General features: G+C 45.9%; 1 protein-coding gene across 1 annotated transcript; it reads right to left on the bottom strand.

Moving 5' to 3' along the window:
• Positions 1-2,201: 2,201 nt before the first annotated feature.
• LOC120041424 (golgin IMH1-like) lies at positions 2,202-5,683 on the bottom strand (the record flags this gene model as incomplete). The annotated part of the gene is made up of 4 exons (XM_038986375.1): positions 5,668-5,683; positions 4,608-4,718; positions 3,254-3,474; positions 2,202-2,582 (listed from the first exon to the last, which is right to left on the bottom strand). Coding segments are annotated over exons 1-4 (729 nt in total), but the record flags the coding sequence as incomplete, so codon positions are not given.
• Between the last annotated feature and the right edge of the window lie 7,367 nt (positions 5,684-13,050).

Genomic DNA, 13,050 nt, shown 5'->3' with positions numbered 1-13,050 from the left:
CGGATGACTCAGATGGCACTGGGTAGACGGATGACTCAGATGGCACTGGGTAGACGGATGACTCAGATGGCACTGGGTAGACGGATGACTCAGATGGCACTGGGTAGACGGATGACTCAGATGGCACTGGGTAGACGGATGACTCAGATGGCACTGGGTAGACGGATGACTCAGATGGCACTGGGTAGACGGATGACTCAGATGGCACTGGGTAGACGGATGACTCAGATGGCACTGGGTAGACGGATGACTCAGATGGCACTGGGTAGACGGATGACTCAGATGGCACTGGGTAGACGGGCAGCTCTGGCCGGCTGAGGCGCACTATAGGCCTGGTGCGTGGTGCCGGAACTGGTGGTACCGGGCTGGGGACACGCACCTGAAGGCTAGTGCGGGGAGAAGGAACAGGGCATACTGGACCCTGGATACGCACATTAGGCCTAGTGCGTGGTGCCGGAACTGGTGGTACCGGGCTGGGGACACACATCTCAGGGCTAGTGCGGGGAGCAGCAACAGGACACACTGGGCTCTCAAAGCGCACTATAGGCCTAGTGCGTGGTACCGGCACAGGTGGTACCGGGATGAGGACACGCACCTCAGGGCGAGTGCGGGGAGAAGCAACAATGCGAACAGGGCTCTGGAGACACCCTGGAATCCTGGGGCGTGGTGCCGGAACTGGTGGTACCGGGCTGGGGCGGGAAGGTGTTACAGGAGGTGTAGGACTAGGAAGGCACACAGGAGGCCTGGTTCGTGGGACTGTCATTCCCAGACGGTTAGCACGCAACTCAGGACGAGCATGAAGAGCTGACTCAGGTAACATCACATCCCGCACACGCTCTGTCGGGTGGATGTTGTGCCTCACGCACCAACACAGCAGCTCCCTCTTTTCACTCTCCTCCAAACTCCTCAATAAATCCTTAACAGTCTCTGTATCCTTCCCATTGCTCACCTCCAGTATCTGCACAACTGGCTCTGGCTCCCTCCTTTCACGCTGCTTGGTCCTGAGTGGTTTGGGTCATTCTGTCACGATCGACCATGGGAGAGAGAGAGGACCAAGGCGCAGCGTGTAAAAAATACATCTTCTCTTTATTTAGGAGATGAACGAACGAAGCAAAACAACAAATAGACGACCGTGAAGCTATAACCGAACAAAATGCAAACATGCAACCTAGACACAGACACAGACCTAGACACAGACACAGACCTAGACAATGACCCAACAAAAACATGATGCCTATGGCTGCCTAAAATATGGCTCCCAATCAGAGACAAATGAAAGACATCTGTCTCTAATTGAGAACCACTCAGGCAACCATAGACATACCTAGAACATTCACTCAACCATAGACATACCTAGAAACATTCACTCAACACAAACCCATACACTAAACCCAACACCCCCTTTTCCATATAACCACCCAAAACGAGACAAAACACAAACATTCCCCATGTCACACCCTGACCTAACTAAAATAATAAAGAAAACAAAGAATACTAAGGCCAGGGCGTGACATGTAACTGGTCCGTAGCTGGTCTATCTGTTCAGTCAGAAGGCTATAACTGGCCTGTAGCTGGTCTCTCTCTTTAGTCAGGTTGTTGTAACTGGTCCGTAGCTGGTCTCTCTCTTCAGTCAGAAGGCTATAACTGGCCTGTAGCTGGTCTCTCTCCTTAGTCAGGTTGTTGTATCTGGTGTGTAGCTGGTCTCTCTCTTTAGTCAGGTTGTTGTAACTGGTCCGTAGCTGGTCTCTCTCTTTTGTCAGGTTGTTGTAACTGGTCCGTAGCTGGTCTCTCTCTTTAGTCAGGTTGTTGTAACTGGTCCGTAGCTGGTCTCTCTCTTCAGTCAGAAGGCTATAACTGGCCTGTAGCTGGTCTCTCTCTTTAGTCAGGGTGTTGTAACTGGTCCGTAGCTGGTCTCACTCTTTAGTCAGGGTGTTGTAACTGGTCCGTAGCTGGTCTCTCTCTTCAGTCAGAAGGCTATAACTGGCCTGTAGCTGGTCTCTCTCTTCAGTCAGAAGATTATAACTGGCCTGTAGCTGGTCTCTCTCTTTAGTCAGGTTGTTGTAACTGGTCCGTAGCTGGTCTCTCTCTTCAGTCAGAAGGCTATAACTGGCCTATAGCTGGTCTCTCTCTTTAGTCAGGTTGTTGTAACTGGTCCGTAGCTGGTCTCTCTCTTCAGTCAGAAGGCTATAACTGGCCTGTAGCTGGTCTCTCTCTTTAGTCAGGTTGTTGTAACTGGTCCGTAGCTGGTCTCTCTCTTCAGTCAGAAGGCTATAACTGGCCTGTAGCTGGTCTCTCTCTTTAGTCAGGTTGTTGTAACTGGTCCGTAGCTGGTCTCTCTCTTCAGTCAGAAGGCTATAACTGGCCTGTAGCTGGTCTCTCTCTTTAGTCAGGTTGTTGTAACTGGTCCGTAGCTGGTCTCTCTCTTCAGTCAGAAGGCTATAACTAGCCTGTAGCTGGTCTCTCTCCTTAGTCAGGTTGTTGTATCTGGTGTGTAGCTGGTCTCTCTCTTTAGTCAGGTTGTTGTAACTGGTCCGTAGCTGGTCTCTCTCTTTAGTCAGGTTGTTGTAACTGGTCCGTAGCTGGTCTCTCTCTTTAGTCAGGGTGTTGTAACTGGTCCGTAGCTGGTCTCTCTCTTTAGTCAGGTTGTTGTAACTGGTCCGTAGCTGGTCTCACTCTTTAGTCAGGGTGTTGTAACTGGTCCTTAGCTGGTCTCTCTATTTATTCAGGGTGTTGTAATTGGTCCGTAGCTGGTCTCACTCTTTAGTCAGGTTGTTGTAACTGGTCCGTAGCTGGTCTCACTCTTTAGTCAAGGTTGTTGTAACTGGTCCGTAGCTGGTCTCACTCTTTAGTCAGGGTGTTGAAACTGGTCCGTAGCTGGTGTCACTCTTTAGTCAAGGTTGTTGTAACTGGTCCGTAGCTGGTCTCTCTCTTCAGTCTGGTTGTTGTAGCTGATGTGTAGCTGGTCTCTCTCTTTAGTCAGGGTGTTGTAACTGGTCCGTAGCTGGTCTCACTCTTTAGTCAGGGTGTTGTAACTGGTCCGTAGCTGGTCTCTCTCTTCAGTCAGAAGGCTATAACTGGCCTGTAGCTGGTCTCTCTCTTTAGTCAGGTTGTTGTAACTGGTCCGTAGCTGGTCTCTCTCTTCAGTCGGGTTGTTGTAGCTGATGTGTAGCTGGTCTCTCTCTTTAGTCAGGGTGTTGTAACTGGTCCGTAGCTGGTCTCACTCTTTAGTCAGGGTGTTGTAACTGGTCCGTAGCTGGTCTCTCTCTTCAGTCAGAAGGCTATAACTGGCCTGTAGCTGGTCTCTCTCTTTAGTCAGGGTGTTGTAACTGGTCCGTAGCTGGTCTCTCTCTTCAGTCAGAAGGCTATAACTGGCCTGTAGCTGGTCTCTCTCTTTAGTCAGGTTGTTGTAACTGGTCCGTAGCTGGTCTCTCTCTTCAGTCGGGTTGTTGTAGCTGATGTGTAGCTGGTCTCTCTCTTTAGTCAGGGTGTTGTAACTGGTCCGTAGCTGGTCTCACTCTTTAGTCAGGGTGTTGTAACTGGTCCGTAGCTGGTCTCTCTCTTCAGTCAGAAGGCTATAACTGGCCTGTAGCTGGTCTCTCTCTTTAGTCAGGGTGTTGTAACTGGTCCGTAGCTGGTCTCACTCTTTAGTCAGGGTGTTGTAACTGGTCCGTAGCTGGTCTCTCTCTTCAGTCAGAAGGCTATAACTGGCCTGTAGCTGGTCTCTCTCTTCAGTCAGAAGGCTATAACTGGCCTGTAGCTGGTCTCTCTCTTTAGTCAGGTTGTTGTAACTGGTCCGTAGCTGGTCTCTCTCTTCAGTCAGAAGGCTATAACTGGCCTGTAGCTGGTCTCTCTCTTTAGTCAGGTTGTTGTAACTGGTCAGTAGCTGGTCTCTCTCTTCAGTCAGAAGGCTATAACTGGCTTGTAGCTGGTCTCTCTCCTTAGTCAGGTTGTTGTATCTGGTGTGTAGCTGGTCTCTCTCTTTAGTCAGGTTGTTGTAACTGGTCCGTAGCTGGTCTCTCTCTTCAGTCTGGTTGTTGTAGCTGATGTGTAGCTGGTCTCTCTCTTTAGTCAGGTTGTTGTAACTGGTCCGTAGCTGGTCTCTCTCTTTAGTCAGGTTGTTGTAACTGGTCCGTAGCTGGTCTCTCTCTTTAGTCAGGTTGTTGTAACTGGTCCGTAGCTGGTCTCACTGTTTAGTTAGGGTGTTGTAACTGGTCGGTAGCTGGTCTCTCTCTTCAGTCTGGTTGTTGTAGCTGATGTATAGCTGGTCTCTCTCTTTAGTCGGGTTGTTGTAACTGTTCCGTAGCTGGTCTCACTCTTTAGTCGGGTTGTTGTAACTGGACTGTAGCTGGTCTCTCTCTTTAGTCAGGGTGTTGTATATGGTCCGTAGCTGGTCTCGCTCTTTAGTCAGGTTGTTGTATCTGGTGTGTAACTGGTCTCTCTCTTTAGTCAGGTTGTTGTAACTGGTCCATAGCTGGTCTCTCTCTGTTGAGTCGTGATGACCAATGACTCAATCTGTATAAAGGAAAAGTTAATCAAACATGTAACTACCACATCATTATTAATTAAGTATGATTAAGTAGGCTACTTAAGTCTCAGTGACAACATACTAAACTTACAGTAGACAGACAGGCCTATGATCCCAGCCAGTAGGAGAACACACAGCAGCCCCAGACACACTGCAGCAACTCCAGAGGGTCTCTTCCACCACTGAACATGTACTGAATAACAAATTATTAAAGTAAGATCTTTGGTAATGTGTTTTACTGTATCATACAGGATTGAGACAAATAAAGGTGAGGTACTACAGGGTAATCTCACCTGTTTAATGTGTGTGTGTGTGTGTGTGTGTGTGTGTGTGTGTGTGTGTGTGTGTGTGTGTGTGTGTGTGTGTGTGCGTGTGTGTGCGTGCGTGCGTGCGTGCGTGCGTGCGTGCGTGCGTGCGTGCGTGCGTGCGTGTGTGTGGGTGCGTATGTGAGTGTGATCAAATACAGTAACTTCTACTTCTTACCTCAACTCCAATATACTTCTGTAGCTGTGTCTTCTCCCTGTACTGTCCTGCGTCTGTGTGCCTTACAGTAGTTCCTCAATTAAACGTTTTGAGATTATGCCGCAGGATTTAGAGGTAATTTGTAGTTTAGTATGTTACCTTGCGTCACTGCTTCATTGCTCCAGACCACAAGGGGGAGTTAGAGGACTGATTATTATTTTGGATTCCAAGGCCTAATGTGTCTCCACCTGAATTAATGCTGTCAATGAATGGGCGGTATAAACCAAATAGAAACTCATAACTGTTCATTCAAAATTGGATTTCAATGAACTGAATGATGAGGATGAAGATGTCACACCCTGATCTGGTTCACCTGTCCTTGTGATTGTCTCCACCCCCTCCAGGTGTCGTTTATTTTCCCCGGTGTATTTATCCCTGTGTTTCATGTCTCTCTGTGCCAGTACGTCTTGTATGCTCGAGTCAACCAGCGTGTTTTTTCCCGTGCGCCTACTTTTCTATTCTCTTCTACTAGTCCTGGTTTTGACATTTGCCTGTTTTATGGACTCCATTCCCGCCTGCCTGACCATTCTGTCTGCCCTGACCTCGAGCCTACCTGCCATTCTGTCTGCCCTCGAGCCTACCTGCCATTCAGATGGAGACACAATCCATGCCAGGCACACCTGTGAGGAACTCCATCTCTTGCACTTGATGAAAATACTTGTCTATTTGTGGAAAATCCTCCTGATTAAAACTTCATCGCGATAGCGGGCAGCATTTCGACTTTGAACAAATTGCGTGCCCAAACGAAATTTCCTCCTACTCTGTCCCAGAAGGTAATACATGCATATTATTATTACTATTGTATAGAAAACACTCTGAAGTTTCTAAAACTGTTTGAATTATTTCTGTAAGTATAACAGAACTCATTTGGCAGACAAAAACCTGAGAAGAGGTCAAAACAGGAAATGAGAACTCGATTTTCAAAACAGTGTCAAATGAGACCCATTGTAGATATGGCTGAACAAACACTGCCTAGGGCTTCCACTAGATGTCGTCGTCTTTACATTTACATTTTACATTTAAGTCATTTAGCAGACGCTCTTATCCAGAGCGACTTACAAATTGGTGCATTCACCTTATGATATCCAGTGGAACAGCCACTTTACAATAGTGCATCTAAATCTTTTAAGGGGGGGGGGGGGGGGGGGGTTAGAAGGATTACTTTATCCTATCCTAGGTATTCCTTAAAGAGGTGGGGTTTCAGGTGTCTCCGGAAGGTGGTGATTGACTCCGCTGTCCTGGCGTCGTGAGGGAGTTTGTTCCACCATTGGGGTGCCAGAGCAGCGAACAGTTTTGACTGGGCTGAGCGGGAACTGTACTTCCTCAGAGGTAGGGAGGCGAGCAGGCCAGAGGTGGATGAACGCAGTGCCCTTGTTTGGGTGTAGGGCCTGATCAGAGCCTGAAGGTACGGAGGTGCCGTTCCCCTCACAGCTCCGTAAGCAAGCACCATGGTCTTGTAGCGGATGCGAGCTTCAACTGGAAGCCAGTGGAGAGAGCGGAGGAGCGGGGTGACGTGAGAGAACTTGGGAAGGTTGAACACCAGACGGGCTGCGGCGTTCTGGATGAGTTGTAGGGGTTTAATGGCACAGGCAGGGAGCCCAGCCAACAGCGAGTTGCAGTAATCCAGACGGGAGATGACAAGTGCCTGGATTAGGACCTGCGCCGCTTCCTGTGTGAGGCAGGGTCGTACTCTGCGGATGTTGTAGAGCATGAACCTACAGGAACGGGCCACCGCCTTGATGTTAGTTGAGAACGACAGGGTGTTGTCCAGGATCACGCCAAGGTTCTTAGCGCTCTGGGAGGAGGACACAATGGAGTTGTCAACCGTGATGGCGAGATCATGGGAAAAGATTTTAGTCTTGTTATTCTACTATAAGGGAGGGGCTCAGAAGAGCTGTTCTAGTGGTGGTCAGATTTCTCAGTCAGGATTTGCGCGCGAGGGAGAGAGAGAGCTCTCGTTCCAATGCTCTTTCTACAGACAATGAAATTCTCCGGTTGGATCCTTATTGATGATTAATGTAAAACACATACTAAATATGGATTGCAAACATCATTTGACCTGTTTCTACGACCTGTAACGGAACTTTTTGAGTTTTTGCCTGGAGGTTTGCTCGTGCGTCATGAAAATGGATTCCTGGGCTGAACATGCTAACAACAAGTGGCTAAATGATGGGCTTTATGGAACTTTTCAGTCATTTATTGTCGATTTGGGAATCCTGGGAGTGCCTTCTGATGAAGTTATTCGAAGGTAAGTGCATATTTATAGTGTTTTTGTAGCTTTTGTTGACGCCAAAATAGTGACTATTTCTTTGGCTGGTTTGGGCTCTGGGCGCCGTTCTCAGATTAATCTTTAACCGTAAAGTTTATTTTGAAATCTGACACATCGGTTGCATAGAGGATAAGTTTATCTTTAATTATGTGAATAACACTTGCATCTTTTATCAATGTTTATTATGAGTATTTCTGCAAAATCACCAGATGTTTTGGAATCAAAACATTACTGCACATAACGTGCCAATGTAAACTGAGATTTTTTTATATATATATGCACATTATCGAACAAAACAAATGTATTGTGTAACATGATGTTATATGACTCATCTGATGAAGATTTTCCAAGGTTAGTGAATAATTCTCTCTATTTGTGGGTTTTGTATAAGCTACCTGTGCTGTGAAAGAAATGTCTGTGCTTTTTTTGAGTTAATATAAATATACGTGGTGTTTTCGCTGTAAAACATTTAAAAAATCGGACATGTTGGCTGGATTCACAAGATGTTTATCTTTCATTTGCTGTGTTGGACTTGTTAATGTGTGAAAGTTAAATATTTCAAAAAAATATTTTTGAATTTCGCGCGCTGCCTTTTCAGTGGAATGTGGGGGGGGGGGGAGGGGGTTCGGCTAGCGGAACTAGACCTAGACAGGTTTAACTCTTTAGTCATATCACAGTTAACCTAATTGCTTATGGTTTTGCCGACACCTAGCGACCTGTTTAAAGTATATGAGCAAAAAATATTCAATTTTACTTGGAATGGCAAGCCAGACAAAATTAAAATGGCCTATTGGCCCTTTTCCCTATTTTCAAATTACAACCGCGCAATTTCGGTAATTTGACAACAAAATCATCTCCAAAATGTCATTATTTTTTAAACAAGGACTTGAAAATGAGAATTGTTTAGGGGTTGGAGTGAGGTTAGAAAACAAAATTCAAGCCAGCAACCTTGTGTTATGCCTTACATTCAACACCAACCTATCACCTAGTAAGTGTATTTAACTTGCACTGGGCACTGTAAGCTCTGCCCACTGACCATTGAGCCTTTAATTGAACCAATCACATTCATTATGTCCTTGAGGCAGAGCTGCCCTCAGGGCAAGATTGAATATGGAAAACTGTCCCTAAGCCAATCTGGATTGTTGTTTGAGGTTTAGGCTAAATCTCTATCACCTGTTCACATTCTTTTAACCAACCCTTTGTCCATCTGCTGGTGAATAAGAGAAAAAGCATTGAGCATTTAAATAAACCGATGACCAAACCACAAACAACATGGAAGCTGTCAAAAAACAAGGAAGATGAAGATGAAGGCACTTAAAATGCCTTTATTGTGGTCATACTTTTAATGAAACAACACACAAAAAATGAATGTATAAAAAGAAACAAGAAAACAATGGAACATATCTACAACATTGTATGTATACTGCATAACTTTGCTCTTCAATAAAACATATTTGTTCATTGAACAATAGATTTTAAAATATTATAGATTGGGTTGCCAGATGGTGGTGTCATACATGACCGATGACATCACAATGGTCTTAAAGCCAATTTGAACAATGGGTTAATGAGGAAATGTATCAGTCTTCATTGGTTATCGACATGGCTTGTTTCTGCTGGTGCAAAAAGGTATGAAATCAGGCCATTTAATCGATTAACAACTGCTTATATTCTGGAGTAGTATTTCTTATATAGACCTAGTGGGATGAGTACAAGTTAAAGTACATTCTGATTGACAAAAACATAAAAAGTGTACATGAAATGTCCATGAAGTTTGGCTTTTGCAAATGTCACTCAATGTAACCTGTCTATACTGTGTTATTTGAGGTTTAGGATAGATACCTAAGATTCTCCATTTAGGCCTACCTCTTCCTATTCTGATGACCCACCTCTTCCATTGGCTGGGGATCAAGGAAAAAAGGATTTAGCACTATCACATCTTCTTGTCAACAGAAAAAACGTCAGAAAGCAAATTCAGTTGATGTGGAGCAGAAGACAAGAAAGAAGAAGGAGAGTGGCACTTCATCCCCCTCTCCTATTCCATCTGACCGTTCTGAACAGAATGGCTTCGCCACCTCTGACCCCTCACCCTCTGACCAACTCTCCTCCCTCCATCCACCTCCCTCTCCTGTTAAATGTTCCTCTCAGCCTTGCTCTCCTGCTAAACAGCCCTCTGTACCCATGTCACCTGCCAAACACCCTTCCCCAGTGAAATCCTCTCCAGTGGTGTCCCATCCTAGTTTTCCCTCTCCTACCAACACTCTGGACTGTTATGGAGACACCAGCCATGAGGGCCCAACAGTCAGGTAATTCAAACATAAAGTACAGTGCCATCCTAGAGTCTCTTTGGAGAGTTGGGTTTAGTGCTACAAGACCAGGGCCAGTGTTTATCAAGAGTATGAGTGCTAATCTAGGATCAGGTCCTCTCTGTCCATAATAATCTGATTTATTATGATCTAAAAGGCAAAACTGATCCTAGATCAGACTCCTACTCTGAGACACTTGATAAACACAGTCCCAGAAAGTTATTTTTCTCAAACTGTAGTTTTAGGCTTTTCTATCCACATCTAGTGGATAAAGAGAGTACTAACCTATTGCCCTGGTCTACTTGGTAAACTGCATTTATATGGACAGCTGTACATACATAACTACTCAGACTGTGTTTATAGTACAGTATAGTATTTAATAGAGAGACTGTGTAGAGTGATACTATCTCTGTGTTGGAGGCTTGAGACCTGTTTCTCTCCTTCCTCCAGACCTCTGTCTCTTCAGGAACACTCTAGTCCAAGACCCCAGAGGCCAGTCTCAGCCACCAGAAGCATGACTCTTCCCAGGGCCAGCTCAGCCACCAGAAGCATGACTCTTCCCAGGGCCAGCTCAGCCACCAGAAGCATGACTCTTCCCAGGGCCAGCTCAGCCACCAGAAGCATGACTCTTCCCAGGGCCAGCTCAGCCACCAGAAGCATGACTCTTCCCAGGGCCAGCTCAGCCACCAGAGGGCCAGAAGAGACCCAGGGGGCCAGAGGAGAACGGGGGGCACTGGTCAACATGGAACTTCTTGGGTAAACCACAACACACTGCAAATGCATTGAATATAAGTTCTTTATTGTTTAGAGATAAGTGTCTGATATACTATGGGGATAGGGCTTACTATCGAGCATATCCGTTTTATTAGATATTTATAAACCCATGAATTATGTCAATCTTGGTCTAAAGGACATCCACTTCTTTGTGTTAAATATCATTTATCCCTGACCAAGATGGCTGCCATTATCACCACTTTATAGAGATATGAAGGTTTATGATTCATCTCTATGTGTGTACTGATGGCTGCTTCTTCTTCACAGGTTGCCTAACATTGGCAACACTTGCTTCCTTAACGCCACCCTGCAGTGCCTCCTGGTCCTGCCGTCCTTCTCAAAGGAAATCCTGCACCAGGAACAACTCTGGAGCTCCTCCCCCTTCTCCAACCTGCTCAGGTAAGGAAGGCTCAAAAGCAGACACTCACCCCACACACCAATTATTTGTGGTCATAAATTAAAGAAGGGACACTCTTTTCACGCCACTTCTATAGAAAGTGATTGTCGTAGCAGGTTAGGAGAGCATTTTCACTAATCCTAACCCTTTTCCTAACCTTAACAACTTCATATTTTGCTGTGTATTGTATTTTTGGTTTCTTTTCCAGTTTCTTTTTGTTTTCGGAATCTTCATAACCAAGACGAACAACAATGACACAATGATTATGATGTAGGCATTTGTAGGCCAATTTGGAATGTGTAGAATGACTACATGACCCATAATGCTCATTGACTGAACATTCCACCTTACCGTGGGAAATTTGGTAGTTTTTTAAAATGCTCTGGAATTGAGAGCAGTATCCAAACCAAATATCTTAGGAGAATAAACAACACATTTTTGTTTGGCTTCATTGTCCGTCCTCAAAGGTGAAATTGCTTTGACTCGAATGAATCATTTCTAATGATGGGGTGCCGCTAGATAAAACATATTTGTATATACTCATCTGCCTCTTCAGGCGTAAGCCAGTAGGTTGACACCATCCAGTCAGCTGCTAATTTACTCTCTGTCTCCCCTACAGGTGTCTTTCTGATGTGCACCGGTTGAGTCTACCTGACAGTGGTGCAAACCAGGCCTCAAAAGCAGACCTCATGTGGAAGGTCAAGTACTCCTTGTCGGGATACGATTTGAAGTATCTGGGGGACACACAACAGGTAACTGAGGCACTACTCTCTTGTGTACGAGCACTCTTTTTGCAAGGGTTCATTTTCTCTTCATCATTTGCTTTTATCTTGGTGTGTTTCTTTCTCTTCCTCATCATAGGACGCACACGAGTTACTTGTGAACATGCTGTGCCAGCTGAAGGAGGAGGGCATGATACTGAAGACACTCGGGGTGAACTATACCTGCCCTGTTTCCCAGCTGGAGTTCCAGCTTGTGTCGGTGCGCACATGTACCAGGTAAGAGCTCCCATTGGTTGTAATGTATCTACTGAGAACATGATCTTTCTACAAACAATATTACAAAACACATGGCATAACAGAAACATTTTAGACCTGACACAAAAACAGACTTGATGCATTTTGCTTCTCTTTGTCCTGCTTCTGAAGCTGTGGGCGCGAGTCGTCCACCAGAGAGGACTACAACCACCTCTCATTGGACTTCAGCCCTGAGCGCACCTTGCTGAGCAGCCTAGCACTCACTTTCAAAGTCAGCACTTAGGGCTCAGCCCTGCATGTAGAGACTAACACCCAGGGCAAGCTGCCCACTGCCTCAGAATACGCTCTTATTATTGTAGTGGTGTCATTCATTTTGTAATGCTTTTGTTTCTACCCAGGGTGAAAAGGTTGAATTCACATGTGAGGGCTGTAAAGGTCTCCACGCCTTAAAGGTGGAGCAGTTCCACACACTGCCTCTGTGAGTTGTCCTTTTATAACCTCTCATAGGACTAGCAGTGTTTCATGAAATGAGTGGTCATTGTGTCCTGAGCCTTTAGGAGTAGTTACCTTCCTGAGCAGGTTGTAGGACTTAGGGATGAGCACCACCGAACACATTTCACTCCTCTGTTATTTTGTTGACTGGTTTCATTGTCTGTCTGTTCATCTCTCTTCCTCTCTGTCTCTGGGCAGTGTGCTGGTTCTGCATCTGAAGAGGTTTGGAGGACCTGGGGGGTTGGAGAAGCTGGAGGCTCCTCTTTTGTTTCCTTCGGAGCTGAGGCTCTCCACCCTCTGTGGGGACATGGTGCCACACCTGCACAGTGCCAGCCCACAGGCCCTCACCAACCAGGCCCCCAGCATCCAGGGGTCCATCCCCCAGACCCTCGCCAGCCAAGTCTCCAGCCCACCTGGAGAGGCCAAACACAGCGCCCTCTGCTGTTCAGGTAGGTCATGGCACCATAACACTCTTCTTGCTCCAACACCACACAAACCACCCACTCCCAAAACGGTCCTGCTGACAGAGAAGCTGGAAGCTGCAATTTAAACTGTTTCTCGGACATCTTTAGTGATGTATGGGAGCTGTTTTAGTCCAGAGCATTTCAGACAAATGACCACGTTTTCTCAGCTCTTGATATGTATATTTGACCCCTCAGATTCAAATGACCAGGAACCAGGAAAAGTGCTGCTGACAGCCTCAGTGGTGAGAAGAGAGAGAGAGATAGAGAGTGAAACCAGTGAAAAATAAGTTATGACAGAACACTGAGATAGTTATGAGGAGTACA

This window comes from Salvelinus namaycush, unplaced genomic scaffold (genome assembly GCF_016432855.1).
Source record: "Salvelinus namaycush isolate Seneca unplaced genomic scaffold, SaNama_1.0 Scaffold465, whole genome shotgun sequence".
NCBI lineage: Eukaryota > Metazoa > Chordata > Actinopteri > Salmoniformes > Salmonidae > Salvelinus > Salvelinus namaycush.
This window is presented reverse-complemented; position numbering and strand designations above follow the sequence as displayed.